Below are 23,387 nucleotides of genomic sequence, written 5' to 3' on the forward strand. Positions count from 1 at the left end.
TAAAAAGTTCATGCACTTAATAATTTATTTGTGTTCTGGATACTGTTTCCCAGCTGAATATTAACAACTTTGAACTGAAGCATGCTTTTAGCATGGTATGGCTGGAAGTCACGGTAGGGCAGTGCTAGGGTCCCTCAGAGGTTAAAACTGTAGTTATGTTTCTTGCACACTGTTCATTTTCCATCACAATTTATTTTCTTTCATTATACATTCCTTTTAATCAGAATATCAGTTTCAGTGTTCTGATTCAGCTTGTTAACCAGTGGTAAACTCATAAACCGAAGACCAACGTCAATAACACGGTGCAGGCTATTCAACAGCGAAGGCAAACACCCAAATCACAGGCTCTCAACAATCGGAAACTGTTAGTTAGCACCTTGTTTTCGCAACCAGGGCACTTGTGTACCTTGAGGGGGGCCCCCGGTAGCTCGGACACCAGGATTTACTTTGGTGACTAGTTCAGGACCGAGGCAGAGCAGCTCAGGGCAGACAGTGAACGAAGCCCCAGGAAAACAAAAGTATCTAAAAGATAAAGCAGTCAGCCGAACCCCATGCCCAAGACGTTTAGGTGGTAGCCACACTTGAAGAACACAGCAAAGCCCTGTCAGAAAAGTTTGTATGAGAGGAGCCTGATGTCTTAATACAGAATATTCAAGTCTCCCTGCCATCTCGCTGCTAACGGTGCAGCTGCCCAACACCTTTTGTGGGCGAAGAGGGACAGGCAATACATATTTCTGTACCTACCTGGATGTGCCTCAGTCACACACTTAAATTTTACAGTCTTCTCCCCAAACGAGAACAAGTTCCAGCCAACCCTTCCACAAACTGTAGTTAAGGTTTAAAGAAAACGGATAAAACATATGTAATTACTCAAGGTTAGACTTCTAATTCCTCAATTCACTTAAGGAAACTTGGCAAGAAGATGCATCATTTTGCTTCTTTCTACTGGGGCATCCGAGGAGAGCCACTGAGGCAGCTAATACACAAAACATGATCAAAAGTGATTAACAACAGCTTCATATGCAAATTGCATTAATGAAGGAGTGCAAAGTCATCATGTAAATTAAATATGTCAAATCTCTTGGTGAACTTTCAATCTTGAGAAGAAAAAACACTGCTTTAATTTTTTTACATCATCAATTTTGCAAGATTGAAAATCTAAGAATCTTGGTGCTATAAACAATTTTCACCTTTTTTTTCTCCTTCAGCAGGCTGACAGGCCAGCCTGATGTGCACCGAATGTACATGTTAATAGGCCAATCAAAAATGCAAAACAATTCGCAATTACTGGAAGGACCTAATGGTCATTAGAATTTACAACTAGGTAATGAACTGAAGTCTGCCCACACCATGCATATTCATAAAGCAATTTAGCCTTTGAAGATTAAAGAAGTGCTTAAAATTCAAATGAGCTTTAGCAAATTATCAGTAAGATTCATCCAAAAAGCAAAGGGTTTTTCTTCCTATGATTTCCTCATTTTTTTAATGCAAAATTGTTATATCTTCCAGACTGAGCTTAAACTAAACATAGAGCTCCCAGTCAAGCCAAAGGGGCTAAGAGACAAACAAGAGGCTGCAAACATCGTTACGGACTTTGTTCATAAAACTGAGCCCTCAAGAGCCAAACCTGTCTCTAAACATGGTAATTTATCAAAAACAGCACAGAGTTGCTCATAGGCAATTCTGCACAGTCCTCCAACAGCACAGATTAGCACGACTCCGCCACCCTCCCAAAAAGCCGTTTTCCCCTCAAGTTGCGTCTCCTGTGTAAACATCCACTGTGGTATAAAAACAGCGTTTTCACTGGCGTGGAGTGGCATCAGTTATAGAAGTTTCTGCTTCCAAAGGGAAAAGAGCAAGAAAGGAGAGGAATATGAAGCAGAGGAGAGAGATCTGGTTTCCTTCTGAGGCTGTCTTTGGTATTTCTCCCCGTCCTGCACTGGCAGGCAGCATTTATTCCAAGAGGAACGGGTCATGCAGGCATCAGCTGACATTTGGCCCTCCCCACCCCACCCCAATTATTAGAGTACCGTGGGAATTTGGATTTTCACTCTTCCCAATTCCGAGTCTGGAGAAGAAGCCTTCCTTGAATCCTAAATCACATTTTACTAGGCTCATGAGGTTTAACAGATTTTAGAGATAGCATTCCCAGGGAACCCCTCCTCTTCCCCCAGCCCAGGTAAAAGCACACAACTACATAGAAGTCCTATCCCAACTAGGATACAAGTCAGATGGAGAAGAGCAGCTTGGAAAGGACCACGTGTTGTGCTCACTGCTCAGCTGCTGGGCCCAAAGGTCTCTCTGGTTTGGTGAGTCTGTTTGAACTCCCGATGAAAGCCTTCCAATCGCTTCCCTCTGCCACACCTCCTCCCCTCCCCCTCCCCCTCCCCCACTCCCTATCCATCCCCCCCCCCCCCCAAACACACACACACCTCCAGTCTGGGGCGTCTTCCCTGAGTGGATCTCACCTGAAATGTGGGTGCATCAAGAAGTGAGAAAGAGGGGGAGAGAGAAGGGAGAGGAAGCTCAGGTACTATCCAGGATTTCTTGATCTCGTTTCCACGGGCTCTGCTCAGAAACATGCCACATTTTAACATTTATTAGAAAGAATAGGATGCAGAGATGCAGAGCGGTACGGAGCCCACATCCACCACCGTCTGTAGGAGCCACAGGTCCACAGTCCTGCCCAATTCCGTTTGACACTAACGTTAGTCTACATGAGCAGAGTTCAATGAGGGTTGATATGGGATGTGACAGGGTAAATCAGAATTAGATTAAAAACAAAAGTTTAGAAACCGATGCTACACTGCAGAGCAAATGGGACTTGAAGGCCAAATTTACCCTAACTGCCTTCAAGTCATTTTCCCTATTAGAGCGTTTGCCTGCCACCCCCCTGCTGGCAAACACCGCAAATCACATCAGACGGCAGAGTGGAATGCGCCTAGAAAGGCTTGAGATACACGTCTTTAAATATATAATAACTATATATTTAATATATAGCAATTAACTTCTGGTCAGGAGTCTGCAGGCAACAGACTGCCCCAAGGAGCTAGAAGGGGAGGGGGCCCAAAGCCGGTAAAAGCACAAAAGGCAGGTCTAACAACAATGCCCGCTGTCAGCAGCTGAATTATTTTTATACAGGAATTTTTATCTCTATTGTACAAACAAGTATGTGTCTGTGCTGACTTGTTAGGCAATCCACTTGTATGTAGAATAAGATTTTTTTCTTTCTTGCTACCAGTCACACAACTCCAAGATCAGAAGAAATACATAGTCTTTGAAGCTGCTCAAATGTTTTAGTTAAAAGGACAGCAGTTGTTTTCAAAGATCCAAGAGTATCTTTATCAGAATTAAATTTTTCCTTATTGATTTTTTCCCCTTAACATAACAAAAACATAACATGAGGTTACGATTTATTATTAAAAATGTTCACTCTTCAGTAGCCCGTGTTCACTTTTAAATGTAAAGGGATAATTTTTGTTTTTAATCTGAGAGTGGGATGGAAAAAGAGAGAAATACAAGAGATATGAAATTTAACATTGGTTAATGCCTTGTTTTAACTGTGAACTCAAAGATTTGTGTGTCGTAGGGGGTAAAAATTAGCAGTAAATGGCTCATTGTGGGCTGCCTCCTAAATATAAATAAATCATGGTATCTCCTGGGTTGATAAAGGGAAATGCTTCAAATTTCAGGGCTTTTTTGATCCAAAGAGAAACTCCATGTTTAAAACGTAAAAGATCAGATGAGGCATTGGAGTACTTTTCGCTCCAACTAAGGTAAGAACCCAAGCTACACCTTACTTCCCTTAAAATTAACAAATGTGGGGTTTTTTGTTTTTGTTTTTGTTTTTGAATGCATCCTTACCTATCAAGAAAATGAACTGATGAATGTACATTTAAATGCCCTGATGCTTAGCAGGCTTCTTGTGTTTTTCAGCACGTTCCCGAAGAAAACAGAAAGAGAAGGGGGAGGGGGGCACACAACAGCACCTGTGTTCTGTCTGAAAACACCTTTGCAGGTTTCACAATAATTCCATTCTTTATTTTTAACGGGAGTTTTTAATCAGTGGACTTGCGTCTATCGAAAACTAAGATCAAATTGTAGGTGTAATTGTTCAGTGCCAATGCTAACGACAGTGAGAATACAAACAAAAACTCATTGTGAGTGACCAGAGGTCCCCAGGTATCCCCTTCATCAGCATACCTGCTCCAGTGTCCCAGTGGGAATTCCCTGGCAGAGACCTATTCCGTTCTGAATAACACACTGCCACCCTGTCCAGTAAAGTGTGTGCAAAGCGCCTTCGTACCACTTTTACAGGAAGTTTAAACCTGATCATGTCACCCTTAAGTGGGTATAATCCGTTGTTTAGTGCCCTAAGAACCTGGTATCTTATCTATCTAAAGAGATCTAGAAGAAAAAAGGAGACCATAAGAGGGAGCACCCGTGGTTGTGCAGTGCGTTGCCTTAGAGTAGCAACCTGTCCAGGTAAACCTTCCAGCAGCATTGCATCAGATCCGCTCAGATCAGTCTCTAGGGTGAACCAAGACATAAAACACTTCGGTGCCCTGTCTGCAAACTTCTAATTCACCAGTTCTTGGCAGCTTATTTTTCCAAGGATTTTGTTTCAGAAAATGTGTGCATTTTTCTTCATACCGTTTTGTGGATCTACCACAACTGGTTCTGACAGCTGTTGATTCTGTTAAATGAACACATTATAAAATCCTCTTTAAAACCTCAAGCAACAGTGGACTCAAAAATACAATGGTAAAATATTTTAATGGTGATCCAGTTGGGAGTTGGTAAGAAAGTACAAAGGAAGACACAGAAGTCCTTTAAATCGGCACTAGCTTAAAACTGAATGTCATTGTGTGTGTTTAATGGGAAAGGGGGGGTGTTGCAAATCACTACAAATATTTACACTGTACTCCCTTTGTTCAAATCACATACTTTTAACAGGAAAAGCTTGAACTGTGGCTATTTAAAATTTTAAATATTCAAACGCCTGTATTTAACCATATGAAACAAATTATGTCACATTTCTTCATACCAGCACATGCGGAAAAAAAAAAAATCCTGGTGGTGGATGGGGAGGTGGCAGAGTTGGGGAGACAACTCTCAAAGGAGGAAAGGATGCTGTTTTCATTTTGCTATAGATCAAAGGAGAACAAGAAGGGAAACTGTGGCATATCAGGCATTTTTTACATCGCTGTCTTTCGCACTGGGCTATCTAAGTTTTACACAATTCCCCAGCCTAGCTGCATATTAAGCTTGCTGTGTACAGCTTTATTATGGCGCGGTGGTGGAAGAAGCATTAATATTCCCGCTCTGCATCTGACAGGGCATTTACATGCGCCCATCTGAGCGGCACCTGAGGACTCCTCTAAGGTGCAGTCACTGCGTGCCTATTGTAAAGGCAAATGAAGCTCACCTATTCCCTGCTGGGATCAGAAGTGACCTCACACCCCCCATGCCTCAAATTCTTCCCTTGCCAACCTAACTCAATGCTATCGCAGAATGACGAATGAGCTCAGAAAGAGACCCCAACTTACTAACCCTGCTAAGAACAGCAAAACCCTTTGCTGAAATGTTTTAAAAATGCATAGGGAGTGCAGCTGGCCAGTAAAATGCAGGGAGACAAATTCCAATGAAGTCAATATGGAATACGTTACAGTCTAAAACTGATTAGAAATACAGTCTCATGTTTATTGACTTCGAAATTGAGTTTGGCATCAAGCATACTGACTTTCATAATGCTGGAATTTTATTATTATTATTATTATTATTATTATTATTATTATTTCAAATCTGCCTTTGGTCTTTAGGAGCCCATGTGGAGAGCTAAAGAATTCTTATTCGTCAGGTTACATTTCCTGGAAATTAAGTTTGTGACAGAAAATGACTCTAGTAGTAATAATATGGTTCATGCTCAAATTAATTAGGTCATTGTTGTAAAAACTACATGGCAAATTACAAAGTTAAATTTACTGATACTGGCCAGTGCTGCACACTCTGGAACTAAAGGGAAGAAGCAATCTAAGGATGCTTATTCACCTGGGCAGGAGGGAGGGATACGACAGTCAATTTTCTGTTTGTCTTACAAATAAAAATACTAGTCATTATCCATTAAATTATATGGTCTGAACATATTTTATGAACTTCATTAATATCCTCCAAATTGACACATAAAATAAAAACCGGCTTGATTTGAAATACTGTTAAAAGTGGGCACTGAGTTAAAACACTTTAAAAAAAAAAATCCTTGTAATAACAACACTGCTGACATAGCCATGACCCAAATGAAATTTGAACAAGCAGAAAGGTACTAAAGATCCTTGGTGATTAAATCTCATGCTAAAAAAGTGGCAAGGTGCCAGGCTGGGTCCAGCTTGATGCTAAGTGCCTTTTATTGCACAAGGCTGGTACTACTGTATGCAAAAACAGACTTGGGCTCAGGGTAAATTTTGTCAAAGGATTTCTTTGCGTAATAAAGGGTGTGAACAGACTAACCAAAGTAGATTAAATTAACACCAAGTGACACAGTCTCGGTACATCTCCCTTGCTGCGTTTTCTGCTTTGGTTAAATTTCATATTTTTCCCAAAGGAAGCCAAACTTTCTTTCTTTCTCATTGACCAGTGTGCGAAGCCCCCATTCTCCTCGTCTCCTTTATTAAACACTTTCATTAAGAACTCATGAAAATCTGAAAAACGCTTCACTCTGATCTGCACATCTGTTAGGTACCCCAAATGTAGTCCTCCCACGTTAGCCCAACTACACTCAGGCAGCAGTGTGAAATTAATGATTTTCCAGGACTCCAAAATGTGCCATTAATATGCATCCATCTCGCCTCTTCCCCGGCTTCAGGTTCGTTGTCCTGATACTGCCTGGTTCTACACCCAGTTGCGTTTTCCAGCCCCTGGGCAGCTCCACAATTAAACGCCACATTCACTAGGAGAATGGTGTGCAAAACATATTTCAGATCCTTTAAAGTAAAAGGCACACCTTGCAAGACAACAAGGAATGGAGTGATTTTAAAAATTACAGAGCTTTTTTTTTTTTAAGCTCTCACAGAATAAACACAGAGAATGGGAGGGAAACTGTCCCCCTCTGCTCCTGTTCCTGAAGTGAATACATATTTGTGTTTCCAATAAAAGGCCATTTTTACATTAACTGTCTGTAACAGCAGGAGACAGAAAAACTAACACAATCTCCACATCACACACAGGATGATCTTCATATCACGTGGACCTATTCTCAAAACTATTATTTATAAAAGACGACTTGGAAAATGCACAATGCATCTTTTCTGTGTCACCGAAAGGGTAATGTCTGAAGAACTCTGGTTCTTTGGGATCTTCTACATTTTAGTTTAGTTTTTGGTTTTTCGTTTTGTGTGTGTGAATTTTTTTTTTTTTTTTTTTTTTGGCTTTCTGAAGTAAATTTAGCAGCCATGAGGGCCACTGTGTTTAATTAAGCTTTCAAAAGTCCTCTGACAATGCCAACAATTGTAAGACACTTCTGCGGCTCAATCATGCAATCACTGTGACAGTTCTATTTACAATTTGTCTTAGAAAGAGTTTCTCTGACATTGTACTTTGACAAAACATCCAAGCTGCCAGTTCACAACCTTTCTCTGTCTTATTTACAAATACAGCTTGTCTACAGGACTCCCAGTCTCCTGAGCATGAGTCTTTGGGTAGTGGCCTCACAAACATATATATGGGCTCTCTATGAAAATCCTCAATATTTATTAGGAAACAAATTGCTCTGTTCTCTGGTTTCTGAAGGTATATCAAATTTCTACTATTACATTGTTGTTGTTTTGATGTTTTGTTTTTTTAAGCTGCAGAGGTCAGTAGTTTTTACCCAGAATCACACAAAGAGAAATGAAAAATAAGTAGTCACACTAGGATACTATAATTTATAGTCTCATTCACAATTACACCGTACAGTACACACATACATCCTCCGGTTCAATCAGAGCTGGGAAAGAATTAGAATGGATACTAAACGAAAAGGCAAGCTGATTTTCTAAATTCTGAAAAGCCTAATTCCTACCTGAGTCACTTTTAAGTAACTGCTGATAGATTTCCTTTTTGAATTTAGTATTTTCCCCTTCATTAAAGTATCTGTCCTACATATTATTATCTACATATGAGCTATACTGTCTAGGCAAATAATTTTTAAATACTCTGATATAAATGTCTGTTTATTTTAAAGAGAAAAAAAATGCTCAAAATCAATAGTAGTAACCTTTACGATATTTTATAAGACCTGTCATATTTTTCCCATTCTCACAAAAAGCTAACTTTATGATAGCCCAAACCTAATTTAGAGATTTCTGTGTGCAATAAGCCAAACCTCAAATCTGAAACTGTGGGATAACATATTTTGGCCTTTTCCATAAGTGAACAGCAGTTTCACATTCACTAATCTTTGTATGAATATTTCCTCCATCATAAAATATAAGACTAGAAAGCAAAACAAAACCACTATTGAAAGCTCTGACTGCCAAGCAAAGGCTGCTGCTATCTGAGTACTTGACACACATATTGATAAACGGGGTCCACAAAACACAACCTGCTAATTTCCAGTTACACTAATACTATTTTGGTGGTCACAATGGATCACAACCATACAACATTTTGCATGAAGGGGGAAAAATGAAAAAAGTAACCTGATTAATGTATATTTCTACAGATTAACATGTGAACAACTCCAGATAAAAACCATCCCCTCTAAAAAATACTTCACTTTGAGAAGCCTCTGAACAGTCAAAATGCATACCAAGTTATCACTGTAGATTTTAAAAACTCTCCCTTCTTCTCCTATTTGAAAGCCCTGATTTCTAAGCTTCTTAGGAAGAAGATCTGTCACTGTTATAGTCCTACTTCCTGCCTATAAAATGGCACAAAGCGCACAGTGAACTCACATCCAACTTACATCACTTTAATAAAGCCTTTCCTACACAGCACACTTAAATGGCTACCCTTTTATGTGGTTGCCAAATAGGAGGATTCATCAATATATTTCTTTCCTAATACAGAGCATTGCTTCTCCTTTCTTTCCAGGGACATAATTCAAATATCTACTGAATGATTACTGTTATTGTTTCCTTCTTCATCATAAAAAGAAAAGCATATCTGGAATTATGGAGACGTGTTTTATAGAAATGGGCTGGGAGTCCACAGCCATCTTCCAGAAGTTTGCACCTGAAGGCCAGAGCATCATAATTTATGTGCAATGGGAGAACGTCAATTTCACCATAGGAAACTCTTAATTCATTATTGTGAATTATGAAGAATCGTGTGTCTAGTTAGACGTATCACTTTGAGATGTGACCATGCTACTTATGTTCAGCCAATTCCACGATGGGAACAGGTGATTAAAGACAATGAAGGGATCAAGACTTTGTAATTATTCATGCATGGAGGGTTTACCTCACCTGGATCACAGCACCAGCACACCCATTGATTATCTCAGATAACTGAGACTGCTTTTCTTCTCAGTAAAATTATTTAATATTAACCTATAAACTATATTTAAATTTTACCTACTGGCTGGATTTTTTTTTTTTTTTTGGTGCTTCTCTGGGGTTTGCTAATTGCTATTACAATAGTTCTTAAATTTGCAAACCAGGACAACCAAGGAGTGAGGAAAATATATTTTCTTTCCTACATAGATTGACAATGGTATCAGTAAAAAAACCTTATTCATAGGGCCTTCCTCCAGCTTTCAGATCTCTCCTTTATGTACAGGGGCACAGAATTTTTGAACTGGTTATCTGAGACTGAATAACCTATTTGGGACCTCAGTAAGAAATGTGGTTTTAATTCTTGCTTGACAGACACTGTGTTTTGTCTTTTAAACGAGCAGCTCCATATGTAAATACGATGTTACATCACGCAAGTGTTACTCCATATTTGGTGATTTAGCAAGGCTTTGGATCTCCGAAGACGACAAATCCCCTTCCGCTTGCTCTTGCTTCATTAATCATGCCTTACACTTCTGTTCATTTTCCTTCCAATCACAGACAGTACATGGAAATGGTCATTGCCATATCCTACTGGCAGGGGGAGGGGTGGGGGGTAAGAGGGGTTGTGGATAAAAAACTTAACCTACATGTCACATAAGCTAAATGTGGTAGATCCCAGAAAAATACTTTGTAAATGCAACTTCCCTGGTAGCAAATTTCTCATTTCTTGAAACGAAAAGTATCTGAGTGTTAATGCAGGCAGCATTAAAAAAGAAAGAAAAGGCCGTGTTTGAATTTAATGATCAAATTCCAGAGGGAAAGAAGAGGGAAAATATGACATTTAATCCCCTCAGGACCAATGACCTATTATGGTTCAACTTTATGGTCAAACTAGGTTGAAGAGACAAGTTCTGATGTATCAATTGATTATAGGTGCTGCCTGTCCTAAAACTAAACAAACCTTCTGCCTTCCAGGGGAAAAAGATGAAGAAAAGTGATCCACAGAGAAGCCTGCCATTCCTGTCACCAGAGGATATGCAGTCACTTTGTCTAATGTGCGAAATCGCTGTTTCTTTTTTTTTTTAACGTCTTAAGGTCACTATATAGTGTTATTGTTTACCACTCCAATGTTTAAAGAATTTAAGTCCCTCTGTTAGCCTTTCCTTTCTCTTCCTCTGAGCTGCTGAGACACCCACACACCTATCTACCTCCCTGCTAAAATTATCCGAAGGAGGGAAAGCTATTGAATATGTGTATGTATTTTTCCTAGACAATTTTTACATTGTGTTATAGCAGAAACAGTGGAAGTCTGGACTGGACATTTGTAAGGGTGACATGTGGTTGTGTAAACCACAAACAAAATCAAGATACAGCTGTCAAAACCACATCAGAGACGAGAGAGAGCACAGAGAAGCATTTATCATTTAGCTGAGGAGGCAGGCTGCAGGGAGCAGCCGTTCCTGTCAAACCAACCTTTTGAAATTTCCAACATGCCCTTAAACTTTTCGAGTAAGCATGTCTGTGCGCTTCAGCAACTGCCCTCTCTATTCTGGCCTGGCCAGTCGAAAATGGCATCTTAAAGTCAAGGTCACAGTGTCATCCCACCACGGGGCTGTGTTTAATTACAGCCCCATATGGGCTGACAGCCAGTATGGATCCAAGGCTAGCCCCGAAGCTCAGTTAACTCTTTCCGCCCCCTTCGAACCACCCTGCCATCCCACCCCACTTCAGGGAAGACTTGATAACTAACTGCACGAGGGAGGAGGGGGAGGGGGGGCTCACAAGGTATTCTGAGTCAAGCATGCCATTGGCCCAACTAAAAATGCCTATGTGGCCACTTGGCCTCTGACATGTCACCAAGGCTGGAAATGGACATCGGAAACTGGGGTAGGTGTAGAAAGGTTCAACACGTAGAAATTAGAAGAGGGTCGGGGGAGGGGGAAAGATTGAGAATCAGCCGATCCAAAGAAGGTGTCGTGAGTGTGTGTGTGTGTACCTATTCCACCTATGTCTGACTCAGTGAGGCAGAATATATTTATTTTTCTGTGTTCTGAAAGTAAGCATAGGAATGATTATTTTAACATTACAGGGCTGTCAGGGACAGTCACATTGAGAAATACAGAAAGCACTTCACCACTCTTTAGTGCTTGGCTACAGCGCCTCTGAAAATGAAAAGAAAACATGCAAACAGCTTTTCTCCTTGCTTCTCATTTACCTGCTATGTGTTCCTGTTTGGGGCAAATTCCTCTAGATGACGTTGATAAACAATCGTCATCCTCTGGCGTGACCTGGATGCCAACCTCCACAGGATTGGATGCTTTTTTCATCTCGATTGGTGAAGGGGAAGGTGGCTTATCCACAGCTTTTTCTAAGCAGAGGCTGCCATTGCATTGTTTCCGTTTGTGCTCGATAAAAATAAGAATGTCCCCCAATGGGAAGTTCATCTGGCACTGCCCACAGGTGAGGAGGTCGTGGTCCCCTTCCGGAGCTCCCAAGGGGCCGTGGTCTGGTTCATCATCTGTAAGAATGGCTTCAAGAGGTTCGGCTGTGGTTGGAAAACAAAAGCACAATTATTAGAGGGCTACAGAGGAGAGAAAAGGGGAGAAAATACTCTTAACCCCACCCCACTGCAGCCCCTCATGCTTCTAGGCTCTTCCATATAAATACCCAGAAAATGTGCACACACAAAATTTACAAGGATGTGGAGATTATCAGCAAGAAAGGGGATTTATCAATGAGGCAAATCACACATGTAAAGAAAACTAACTTGACAACTCCAGAGAAAACACACACATGTCCACACTACCAATGTGGCTGGTTTGTGAGTTAAGAAAGAATATAATTGTTAAATAAATAGTTAACCCAGGGAACACAAAGCTTAAATAATAACAACACCCCAAAATGGTAAAAGCACGGGGTGAAATTAAATTTGTTTCTTTTAATTTTCTATAGACTAAGTTGTCTATTGTGCCCAAGAACACAAGGAGAGGTGAGTAAACACACGCATCCTTTGTGTGTGACTGCATAGACTCCGAAGTATACAAGGACGTTGCTCCATAAATTAGAGAGCTACTACATCACACAGAAAATGTGCCACATTTACACCACGGTAATAAGAAAACAACTGCATTCACCTGTGAAACGGATCTAAATAATAATCATAACACAGCCTAATTTACACTGCCCAAAACCTTCCTGCTCTCACTCTGAGCAGTGCCACAAAATCAAAGAAATACCAAATTCACAGGCAATTCTTCTCAGACACATTAGCTAAATGGGATACTTTTGAGTACTTAAGAAAATAAGCCAATTAGTCATTTTTTCATTCCAAAGAAAGGAATGCCTAAAATATTCTAAACATGTTTGCACTTGGTGGCCCCATCACATAAAAATCAGTATGGTCAAGCAAATGCCACATTTCAGAACGAGGCTGAGAAGTCCTTTCTTTAGACTTGAAATACTTCGCCTAATGTTGTCAAAGTTGACTAATTTTCTGAATGAGCTCCAAAACGCTTCATTATGGGGCTATTTCTGCTCACATAATCACCAGTGGATATTACAACAAGGCAGACATGTCTTCTTCTCCTGTTTGCTTTTTTGTTTTGTGTTAACTTTGCACCAAAATACTCCAGCACCTATTCGAACAGCTTCTATCTTTGTTTTGTTTTGTTTTTTTAACTTTCCAAAGGGGAAAGGAGAGTTGGCAAGCTTCTGCCTGGGAAATCAAAATTTTTTATCATCAAAAATTTTTTAAAAATCACAAAATACAAAACACATCCTGGATGCTGCCAGTTAATAAAACTGAAGCAGAAAATGTACAAGTCTTAAACAGTTAATCAGTCTGACCTTCTTTAGCAAGCTGCCAATTTCACATTTAATGAACTTAAAGCCACAGAGAATCAAAAAATAGATTTTAATTTGAGTGTAGAATATTGGAACAGATTTTGATAAAGTGCAAAAATCCAGTGAACTCAGGTTAAATTTATTTCAACCCTACCCAGGCTGAATATTGAGGGGAAGATCTGGAGTAACTCCCAGATGTGCTGGGTGAAATAATATTGAGAGAGCCCTGCCTAGTTGCACCTGTGCTCAAGTAGGACATGTCATAATTTCTAGCCTCTGGTACTCCTCCTAATTTAACATAAGGTCACCACAAGAATATGAAGGTTATATTCCTACTAATAAAGATAGCAAGGTAAGCACTTATGTTTCTTTGCCCAACATACTGGCCAAAAGATAAAATCCGGAATGCACATGTATACTTTTCAAATAAAAGGAGACAAACGGAAATGCTTCTGCATTGTGCCTCCATGTCATTCTTCTCCTACATTTGCTTTCATTTTGAACATGTGAGGAATTCAACAAGGAAATCGTTCTCCAAGGTGCCTGCTATATGAATTAGGGATTTTATGTACACATTGACAAATGTTGCTTTTTTTGGTCAGCATTAAAACGACAAGTTCTGAGGCTTACATATTGAAGGAAGACACAGGAAAATATTTTATTTATTAAATTAGCAGTACCTGGAATCCTTGCAAAAATTATATCTTAAACGCCACTGTTAAGATGTGCATTTTTTTATTCCCAAGATCTAATCCACTTTTGAAAATGGAAATATTAATTAGGAGCAAAAGGAAATATCTTCCAAGGTATCAAATAGTTAAAGGTAATGCGATACAAAAACAGACTTGGTTTAAGTCTTTTAAATGTAGTGACTGAACTGATTTACAATCAAAACCAGGAAATGAAGTGGTAATTCAGAGGTTGCTGATTACACCTCCACATTTCACCTAATTAATTTTATAGGAGGCAAAGTTCTTGAAAATAACAAGATGATCAAATGTACAGATATAAAAACCTGTAACCTCAACATTTTCTATGCTCTTAACGTAAATTATTGCTAATTAACAAGAATTATACCCTAATATATGAAATACATTTACATTGGATTCCTTGCAAAACATTTGGCTGGTGATGTTCAGGAAAATATCAAAACCTGTTTTTATTATTGCTGCTATTTTATTATTAAAAATCAAACCAAGTGGGGCACAAAGAAAATATGAAAATACAATTCTCTTGATGTAGCCTACTGATTTGCATTGACATCTTTTCTCTGTGGCAATCAACATTTCCTTTCTGGGCATCTGATAATTTCACTGTATTTTAATGCAAATTCCTTTTTCCCTAAAAACATTCCTAACCTCAGCCATTTTACCCCTCCCTCAATTCCCCTCCATCCTCCTTCGCCCCCCACATTACCAACGTTTCTAAGCTCCAGTCTAAGCTCTGGCTACAAAGCGGGGAGTCCTGGATTGAAGTGGAAGGGAGTGGGCAAATAATCATAATAATTAGCAGCGAATTCTCCCTACAAGGGGAGGAATAGAAAATAAAATGCTCTGCGTTCAAACAGCGAGGCAGACTGGAACGTCTAAATGTCCCAGCGGCAGGCTGAGGTCTCTTTCCTCTCTCTGCAGTTGCAAAAGAATAGATAATAAAAATTTTAAATTTTTTAAAGGCCTTTGAAGAAATGTAGGGAAGGAGCGAGGAAAACGAGGGCTGCTGGGGGAGGGGGAGGAGGCAAGGGAGCTCGGTCTTCAACTTTGCTTCCCAAGTCCTTCCCGTTGATTGTCTTAACTGGGCAAGAAAGCAAACAGAAACTGAAATGTTCGGGTTTTAAAAGGGGAAAAGCAAAGAAACAAAAGCGAAGGCAGGGCCGGCAGGCCGGGGCCACGGGGCCCCGCGAGGTCGGGCTGCGCGGAAAGTGAACTTGGGCGCGCGGACTCGGAGGCACAAAGCGAGCAGCGTGCTGGCTGCAAGGCTGCGGCCGCGCTCGCTGCGAACACGTGCAGCGGCGGCCGCGGGGCCGGGACCCGGAGGCGCGGGCGGCCAGGGGCCCCGGCTGCTGCCTCTCCACGCCTCCAGCCCGGCCGCGGGGCGACGGCCCCCTGGGCCCACCACTTGGTGAAACAGGATGTGGGTTTGGAAAACTCGGCTTGTGGACCTGGTGCCGTCTCAGTATAATTGCACACAACCTCACGCGCGGGTCGTGAAATTCATTGTGTCCACACGCTCACACTTTTTACTTTGGGGGATCTCTGCAAATGCGTTTCCCTCGTAATTCCCGGCCCAGCGGCCGCGGCGGCTGCGGTTATTCATTATTAATGACGCTGCTGGCCGACATCATTATGATGATAACTATTACTATTGTTATGATTTCAGGCTCCGAGGCCAGGGCTGCGGAGGGCATGGGGGGACGGGGAGCTGGGAACTGGGGCTACAGGGTCCCCAAGCCCTCCGCGGCCTCCAGGATCTGGGTTTTGCGCGGGAGTGAGGGGTTGAAAAAAATGAAACCTGGAGACCAAGTGCAAACTTGCCCTGTCCTGCCCTTCGGCCTTGCCCGGAGGCCCAGGAGCATGCACTTCCCCTTTGCTGCCTACCAAAAATGCCCGCCCGGAAAGAAAGCGAAAACTGCTCCCCGCTTTGCGGCCGGCGCGCGCTTGTCTCCGCAGCTCGCGCAGAGGGGTGTCGGCCGCGCGCCCGGGCGCTTCTCCGCGGCCCTGGCCAGAAGCATTTTTAAAGTCAAAATGAAGAACAAAGACATAAGGGGTGATGGGGGGAGAACGGGAATTCTGCCTAACCGTCCGAGCCCCCCCCACCCCCACCCTCGCAAAGCGCGTCCCTCCCCGGCGGAGAGAAACGCAGAGCAGCGGGTGGGGGAGGCTCTGGTACAGGTTCAAGTTCGCGGAGCTTTCTTGATCTTGTTCTGCCTCCTAGCGACCGAATGGCTCACTCCCTCCAAGAAGCGAAGGATTGGGGAGGGGAGGCCGGTATCCTGAGGGCCAGGATAGCCCCCGCCCCCCCCCCCACGCACCCAGGAAATGAGGAAAGAAAGGGGTGACCCTAGCACCCACGCAACTGGCCCTTAACTCAGTGTCTGCACCGTGGGGGAGAGGAGGGGCCCAAGCCTCCCAACTGGAGTGTCCCGAGATGGACCCGGGAGGTGGGAGGAGGAGCAGGCCAAATTGCACGCCCCAAACCATCCTTTGAGCCCCCAATGCATCCTTCCAAAGAAGGGCCCGGCTTTCCCGAGTCCTGCACACACTGCCCTTCCTTCCCGCCGGTACCTGGCCGGGCTGTAACTTCACACCGCTGCGCTCCGCGTCTGCTCCGCATCCGGCACGGCCCGGGGAGTGGGGGGCGGGGGAGAGCAGCGAGAGAGGGATGCGCGGGGGTGGGGAGAGGGAGGGCCCCGCAACGTGCCGGGGCGAGGGCGGGGGGAGCGGGGGAGCTTCCGAAGTGTGTGACAAGTTCCAGGGCCCAGTGAAAAATGCAATTCCCTGTGCGCACTCTCCACCCCTTTGAAAAATAAAGAACCGGCTATAGGTGGTCCTTTAAAAATTGCATCAAAAATTAAAATAAGTTATGAAGTGGGGGGTGGTGAGTGGGGGTCCTCTCACACCTGCCTTTCCCCTGTTGTCAAACTTTCTTAAGTGCCCACTGTCTGCCTTTCCAGGCGCACTCAGCTAACCCGGAGTCACCCCCTTCTTGTATAGACTCTAAGTGATCCCAGACGGAGCCCGGCCGAGGAAGGGGGCAAGAACCCAAGGATGGAGAGCACAGGGTCCCTGAATCCAGCTCCGCCAAAACACAAACCCGGATACACTTCTCCCCCACCCACCCACCCCCGACACACACACACACACATACACCCCTGACCTGGCTGCGCTTGGACGCGGGAGCTGATGGAAAGACCCGAAGGGAGATGGGGCAGGGAAAGCACGTGGTGACCTCTCCTCTCTTCCCTGCTGCCCGGATCGGTGGACAAGGGACGTCTGAAGTATCCAGGAGGTGGGGGATAGAGACCCGCGCAGAAACGCGCTTTTCCTATTGCTTTGCAAAATGCTTTGCAAAGCCGAGTTTCTCCCCAGCCGGTTCCGTAGCCAGGGAGGTCAAGAGAAGGTCTGCACAGTGTGCTGGGGGCGGGAGGGGACCGCGGACCCGGCTGGTGCGGAGCAGTGGCGGGGCCTGCCGCCTTGCCCCGCGGGCGGCCAGGCGGGAACCGGGTGGGCGATCCCGGGCTGGGTAGGGGCGCGGTGAGGCCCGGCGAGCCCCTGGCGAGGCCCGGCTGCCGCAGCCGCCCGCTCCCGGGCCGCCGCGCCGCGCTCGGTTCTCTGTCTGTTTGTTGGCAGGAGGCTCCCGCACACGCGGTGCTTGTAAACATTCAGACACGAGATTTTTCCCAATCAAAATCCACTTCCACTTTTTTTGAAAATCTTCCAAAAAATAGTAAGAGGAGGGAGTTCCTCGCTCCCTCTCCGTGCCGCCGGCGCTCTAAGTTTTGCAACTGAAGGGGTTTTGGGGAAGGGGCTGATTGCGATTTATTTTTTCTTGGTTAAAGAATGTGAGATTTTTGCGGGGGGGGGGGGTGGGTGGGGGAGTCAAAAAGGAGAACGTTGCAGAAAAGGGTTGTCGTAGCGTTTGGCTTCTGTTTTCGGGCAAGAAATTAAATATTTCTCTTCCCTTGTTTTATTTTACTTTATTTTATTTTATTACACGTCTTCCCTTCGCCTCGGAGGCTCGGTCGGGAGGGGTGGGCAGCGGCGACCCTGGCGGCGGCGACCTGGGCGCCCTCCCTCCCTCTCCCGCGCGTCCCCGGTCGCCTCCTCCCCCGGCCCTAGCCCCTGCCCTTCGGCGGCAGTGGCGGCGCGGGAGGGCAAGCGCGAGGAGCCGGCACAAAAGGCAGCGGGACAAACACCCACCTCGGGCCGGAACAAAAGGCGGCAGGGCTGGCCGCATCTCCCTTCCTTCGCGGTTCCCAGGCTCTCCCCGCCGCCGCGGCCCCTCTCCAGACCCGGCGTACTCCAGAGTGTCCGGGGCCCCCTCTCACGGTCTCACTTTCTCACTATTGTGGGGGTGATTACTTTCCTCCCGGTGCACACTTGACCGTGAGCGCGCTGGCCTCCGAGGGCCAGTGTAACCTTTTTTCTTCCTGGGAATTGGTTTTTTAGGCTTGGACCCCCCTCCCCCCCCCCCCTTTTTTTTCCTTCGAGGAGTGGAAGCAACCCCCCTTTCCCTTCCAGCTCCCTCCCCCAGGTTTGCATGTGAGTTGTTCGCATCCTTTAGCATTGTTCATTATGTTGCAAAACTGGGGAACAAAATCATTGTAATCCTTCTCTAAAAGAAAAATAAAGCAGTGGAAAGAAGGTGAGAGGAGGAGTCAAATCTTTTTAATTAAATAAAATTAAAAGGCGAATGCTATCCCCAAAGTGCACACATGGCTATGGTTCGAGATGGGATGAAGGTTTTTTCCCCCCTTTAGTCTCTTTTACCACGACTCTCGAAGGCTTTTCTCGTGTAAAATAAAAAATGCATGCACACACCCCTCTCTCCCCCTCGCTCTTGCTGCTCGTCCTGCGCGCTCTCGTGATTATTAATAATTATTATTACTATTATTGGGTTACTTACGCGAGAATTCCCGTTTGCTTAAGTGCTGGGGTTTGCCTTGCTTGCGGCGAGACATGGTGGGCTGCGGGGCGGGCGGGCGGCGGCGGCGGCGGCGGGCGGACGACGGCTCGGTTCACATCGGGAGAGCCGGGTTAGAAAGAAGGAGACTCCAGAGAAAATATCTTCATCAGTGCCTTTTGACATCCAAAATAAATTAGAAATAATACAAAGATGGCGCAGGGAAGATGAATTGTGGGAGAGCCGTCATGGCTTTTTTTTTTTAAGGAAAAAAAAAGAGAGAGAGAGAGAGATAGAGGGAGAGAGAGAGAGAGAGAGAGATGAAAAAAATGGCAAAAGCCCCCCTGAGCTGCAAGTTCAAGTGCGGACGTGACGTCCCTGCGAACTTGAACGTCAGGAGTCTGGATGGACAGAGACACACAAAACATGGGCAGGGCGAGCAGGAGAGAAGGGGAGGAGGGAAGGGGAAGCTCACACCAATGGACACACATCAGGGGCTGGACATGAAAAAGAGACCAGGACAAGCCAATGGCCAGTGCGGGGCGGGGGAGGTGCGGGCGGGGGGCTCAGCAGACGCCAGACGCGGCCCCCGGGGGAGGGGCGGGCGCAGGGGAGGGGGCGCTGGGGCCGCGGGCTCACCAGTGGCCGCAGCGAGCGCCGCGGTGGCGGCGTGGCCGGGAGAGAAGAAAGGGGAGGCGGGAGTAGGGGGGGGGGCAAGACGCGCGCCCTCCTCCACCCCACACACGGACCCTAAAATGAAAGATTATTTAAAAAAAAAAAAAAAAAAGGCAAGAGTACACCGGGAGCCTGCAGCCCAGGGCCGGGGAGGCGCGGGCGGAGGGAAGGCAGGTAGAGTTGCCCCGGACACCCTCCTCTGCGCACACCCACTTCCCCTCCGCGCCGGGGTCGCCGCGGCACTCGCTCCCCGCGCGCAGCCGCCCGGGGCAGAAGTGAAAGCCCCGAGCCCGCGGCTGCGTTCGGGAAACTTTGCCTGAGGAGAGGAAAGCCAAGAAAAATCACCCGAAGTTGAAAGCTGAGCCTCCAAGTTACAGCTCCGCAGCTGGAGAGGGGAGTTGGGAGGGAGCGCGCGGTGGAGCGGAGTCCAGCCCAAGTTTGGACGGTTGCGGGCCCGGAAGAGCAGCTCCGGGGCCTCCTCGAGCCCGGGCGGCGTGGAGGAAGGGGGCAGGGACGAAGGAGGCGGCAGGCGACGCAAGCCGGGGCGGGAGGGCCGGGCGGGGCGCCCGCAGGACCCAGCCGGGGGCCGGGGGCCGGGGTCCTGAGCGCTCGGACCGGGGCCTGGGACTGAAAGCAATCGGAATCGCGGAGTCCAGGCTCCCGAGGGCGGCGGAATGAGAGAGAGGCCGAGGAAGAAAGCACCGGGAGCCCGAGTAAGGGCGCGTTCTGGCTCCGAAAGGGGAGCGCCGAGGGCCAGGGCGAGGGAGGCGCAGAGGCGGCCACCTCTCGGAGCGGCCGCGGGCGGGAGGACAAAGCACGGGCAATCCCGGGAGTCCCAGTCCCTGGGAACGTTCTCCCCGCGCCCGGGGAGGCCCCGGAGCCGGCTCCTGGGGAGGGCCACACCCCCTCCCACCCCAGAGCAACCGCAAAAGCAGAGAAGGAAGGAAAGGAAGTGTTTCTTAGAGGCTGAGCCCAACTGTTCCCATGCTGTTACTCGGGGAAAGAGAAAATGGGAAATGGAGAGAGAGTGACCGGCTCGCAGGAGCAGCCAGGAGGCCACGGTGGCCGGGTGAACGCCTCGGAGCGGCCGGCAGCTCCCCTGGCGCCCGGGACCGAGGCGCACACCCGGGAACTCGCAGCCCCCCTCTCGCCATTCTGCATACGTTCCCTGGAAATTAGGGAAGACCTGTTGGAAATAAGCCCCTGTCTCTTTAATGCACACACGCACACACACACGTTGCCACTGTCAAAAAGCGGGCTTCACTCCGGCGTGGGATACTTTCAGTTTTACGTAAAATGTACAGCAACAGCACCCCCTGCGATTGGAAAGTTATTCAGAAACGTGCCTGCAAAGTCCCTCGGCGTCTCCCGCCTCCCAGCCTCCCTGCCTGCCTGCGCCACCCTGCAGGCGTCGCAGCCGCCACCGAGACCGCGCTCGGATTCCGAACCGGGAAGGGCCGGGGGCGGGGGAATTGACTCGAGTCGGAGGGAGGCGCGGAGGGTGCAGGGTGGAGACGACGCGCAGCGGCCCGCGAGACCCCGAGCTGCAGGTGGACGTGTGTGAGTGTGCCTGCCAAGCGAGAAGACTTCCTTCCCTCTCCTGCCAGCCGCTCCGTGACCCCTCGTGTCTTCCCATCCTCCTCCGCCTACGGGGTGTCTTTTCTGTAAATTCACCCACTCGGCGGGGAGGCGTTATTGTTCCAGCCGAGGGCCCGGGGCTTACACGCGCGCACCCACCGCCCAGCCTCTCCCGCCAGCGCCTGTTTGTCCCTGCGCGGTCTTAGTAAAGTTTCCTGCCGGTTCAATAATGACTGGCTTGCCCCGCTCGGCCAAGCTCCGGGCCGCTCTAAGGAAGAAAAGGAGGTTGAGATGCCGAGCCTTGTGAGAGGTGTGGCCTGGGCTAGGTCTGTGTAAAAGTGATTTGTTGTTGTTGTTGTTGTTGTTGTTGTTTCCCTCCAGTTTAAGGAAAGAAACCCTCAAATCCTGTTTAAGAGGCAGGAGAATTCACTTGCAATAAAGCTGGGTAGCGTGTGTGCGTGACACCATTTCCTCTTTTTCCTGAGTTCTTCCGAGCAGGTCAGCATCTCTCTTCCACGACTGTCTGTTTTTGTCTTGTTGAACCAGCCTGGAGCTACCGAGTGCATGTCGCTGCTGGGGGAGGGGGAGGAGGCGGGGCGGCGAGGAGGACAGTCAGAGGGAAGGTAAGGAGTGGGAAGAAGAAAGTGCAACTGGGAGGCCTTTAAAAATAAATAAATAAAATAAAAGCCCCTTCAGGTAGTGATAATGAGCCAGGTTCCATCGGAACCGAGCATTTCAAATTTGAATATTGCTCCCATTCATCCATAAAAGTTCATATGTAGAGAAGGTGTATAAATGGGCGAATGTGTGTAGTGGAAATATAGATGTATGATTTATATATAATGGTGCGTATAAAGCTTTTCAGGGTTGGCTGTAGTGTAAAAAGTAATGACTTTATTACCCCTGAAAGGTTCTGTGGTTCACATTTAACAGTCTTCTGAATTACAATTCATTACACAATCGTGTGCTCTCTAAAACCGGCACCCCATCAGGGCCGCTATCTGTGGTTATTTCCAATAAATAACTGGCAACATTTTATTGATTTTCTTTTTCTTAAAAAAAAATCATAGGAAATTAAGCACTTAGTTACAAGTAGGTCTTGCTATGCTATTGCACTTGTTTTCAGATTCCAGAGGGGTCCTTCTGAAACCACATCTTAAAACATACATTAAAAAGCCAGTTTTGCAGCTGCTTTCCCTAGGTGCCAATGGCGAGGTAAGCAGCGACGTTCCCACTATTAACATATATTTAATTTCACCGGCATTAAATGCCCACGATGAAATGGAAACTCTGCCCTCTGCTCCGGCCCCTCCCCCAGGCAGATTTCACCGGGTCCAGAAAACCTGGGCTGCGTATACCGGCATCTGTCCTCCTCGCAACCGCCCTCCCCACCCCGCCCCACATCCTTCGTCCCCCGCTCTCCCGGTGACGCCCCCTCCAACAGTGCTGCTCCAGGCTCACTAAAGCGCCCAAAAGTGGTGGCAGGGCAGGTTTTGTGCGTATTCAAAGAGAAAAAAAAAAAAAAATAGTGTTGTTTCAAGAGGTTTAAAAATAGTACATAAGTATTGATTAATGATGCAGGTGGTTTTGTGGAGGAGGGTGAAAGGTCACTTGAAACGCGCACACTTGGATACACAATAAGTATATTTACCTTTCCAGAAGGGGCTTTTAGAAAGTAATAAATTATGACCACGTTAAAATTATTTTCTGGCCGTTCAGTTAACTTCGTTTGTGGCTGCAGAACCTTTGCTGATTCCACTGAGGGGGTACTTCCGCGCCGTGGACTCTTTCCCAAACCTTTGGTGACGACACTGAGTGTGAACTCCAGGCCAGCAGACGCCCCCTTCCCTCCCCTCCTCCCCCTTTTTATCTCGCCGGCGGAGGAGACTCCCCAGGACTTCCTGCAGTATATATTCTGCCTCTGTTCTCCGTACTTAATAGCCAAGTCCTGGTTTATGCTTTATAACGTGTTGACAAGTTTTCCAACAGACTTTCTGAAATAATGCACATATATTCACGTCGGTTAGAAACCCCACCGTATTTTTAGAGTCGAGTAGATCTATACCCTAATGCAGTGAGAGAGTGTAAATCATAGAGGATTTCATAGTCCTTTCAGTAGTTTTCGGTATGAAGTATGAGCCGCGTGGCCTCCAGACGTAACCTTTTAGAAAAAAAGACAGTGCTTTTATTTTATGGTGT

The 23,387-nt window shown here is 46.1% G+C and overlaps 1 protein-coding gene across 6 annotated transcripts in view; it reads right to left on the reverse strand.

Moving 5' to 3' along the window:
• BCL11A (BCL11 transcription factor A) overlaps positions 1–20,171 on the reverse strand; it is a 100,449-nt gene extending 80,278 nt beyond the window's left edge. Inside the window, exons 1-3 of one of the 6 annotated variants that reach the window (XM_004470472.4) lie at positions 19,956–20,171; positions 18,939–19,111; positions 11,689–12,018 (exon numbers count right to left, since the gene is read on the reverse strand). In XM_004470472.4, the coding sequence (XP_004470529.1) occupies positions 11,689–12,018; positions 18,939–18,993 (385 nt within the window). In that variant the 5' untranslated portion in view covers positions 18,994–19,111; positions 19,956–20,171. The other 5 variants (XM_012529804.4, XM_058278608.1, XM_058278606.2 and 2 more) reach the window with 5 other exon arrangements.
• Between the last annotated feature and the right edge of the window lie 3,216 nt (positions 20,172–23,387).

Source organism: Dasypus novemcinctus, chromosome 17 (assembly GCF_030445035.2).
Source record: "Dasypus novemcinctus isolate mDasNov1 chromosome 17, mDasNov1.1.hap2, whole genome shotgun sequence".
NCBI lineage: Eukaryota > Metazoa > Chordata > Mammalia > Cingulata > Dasypodidae > Dasypus > Dasypus novemcinctus.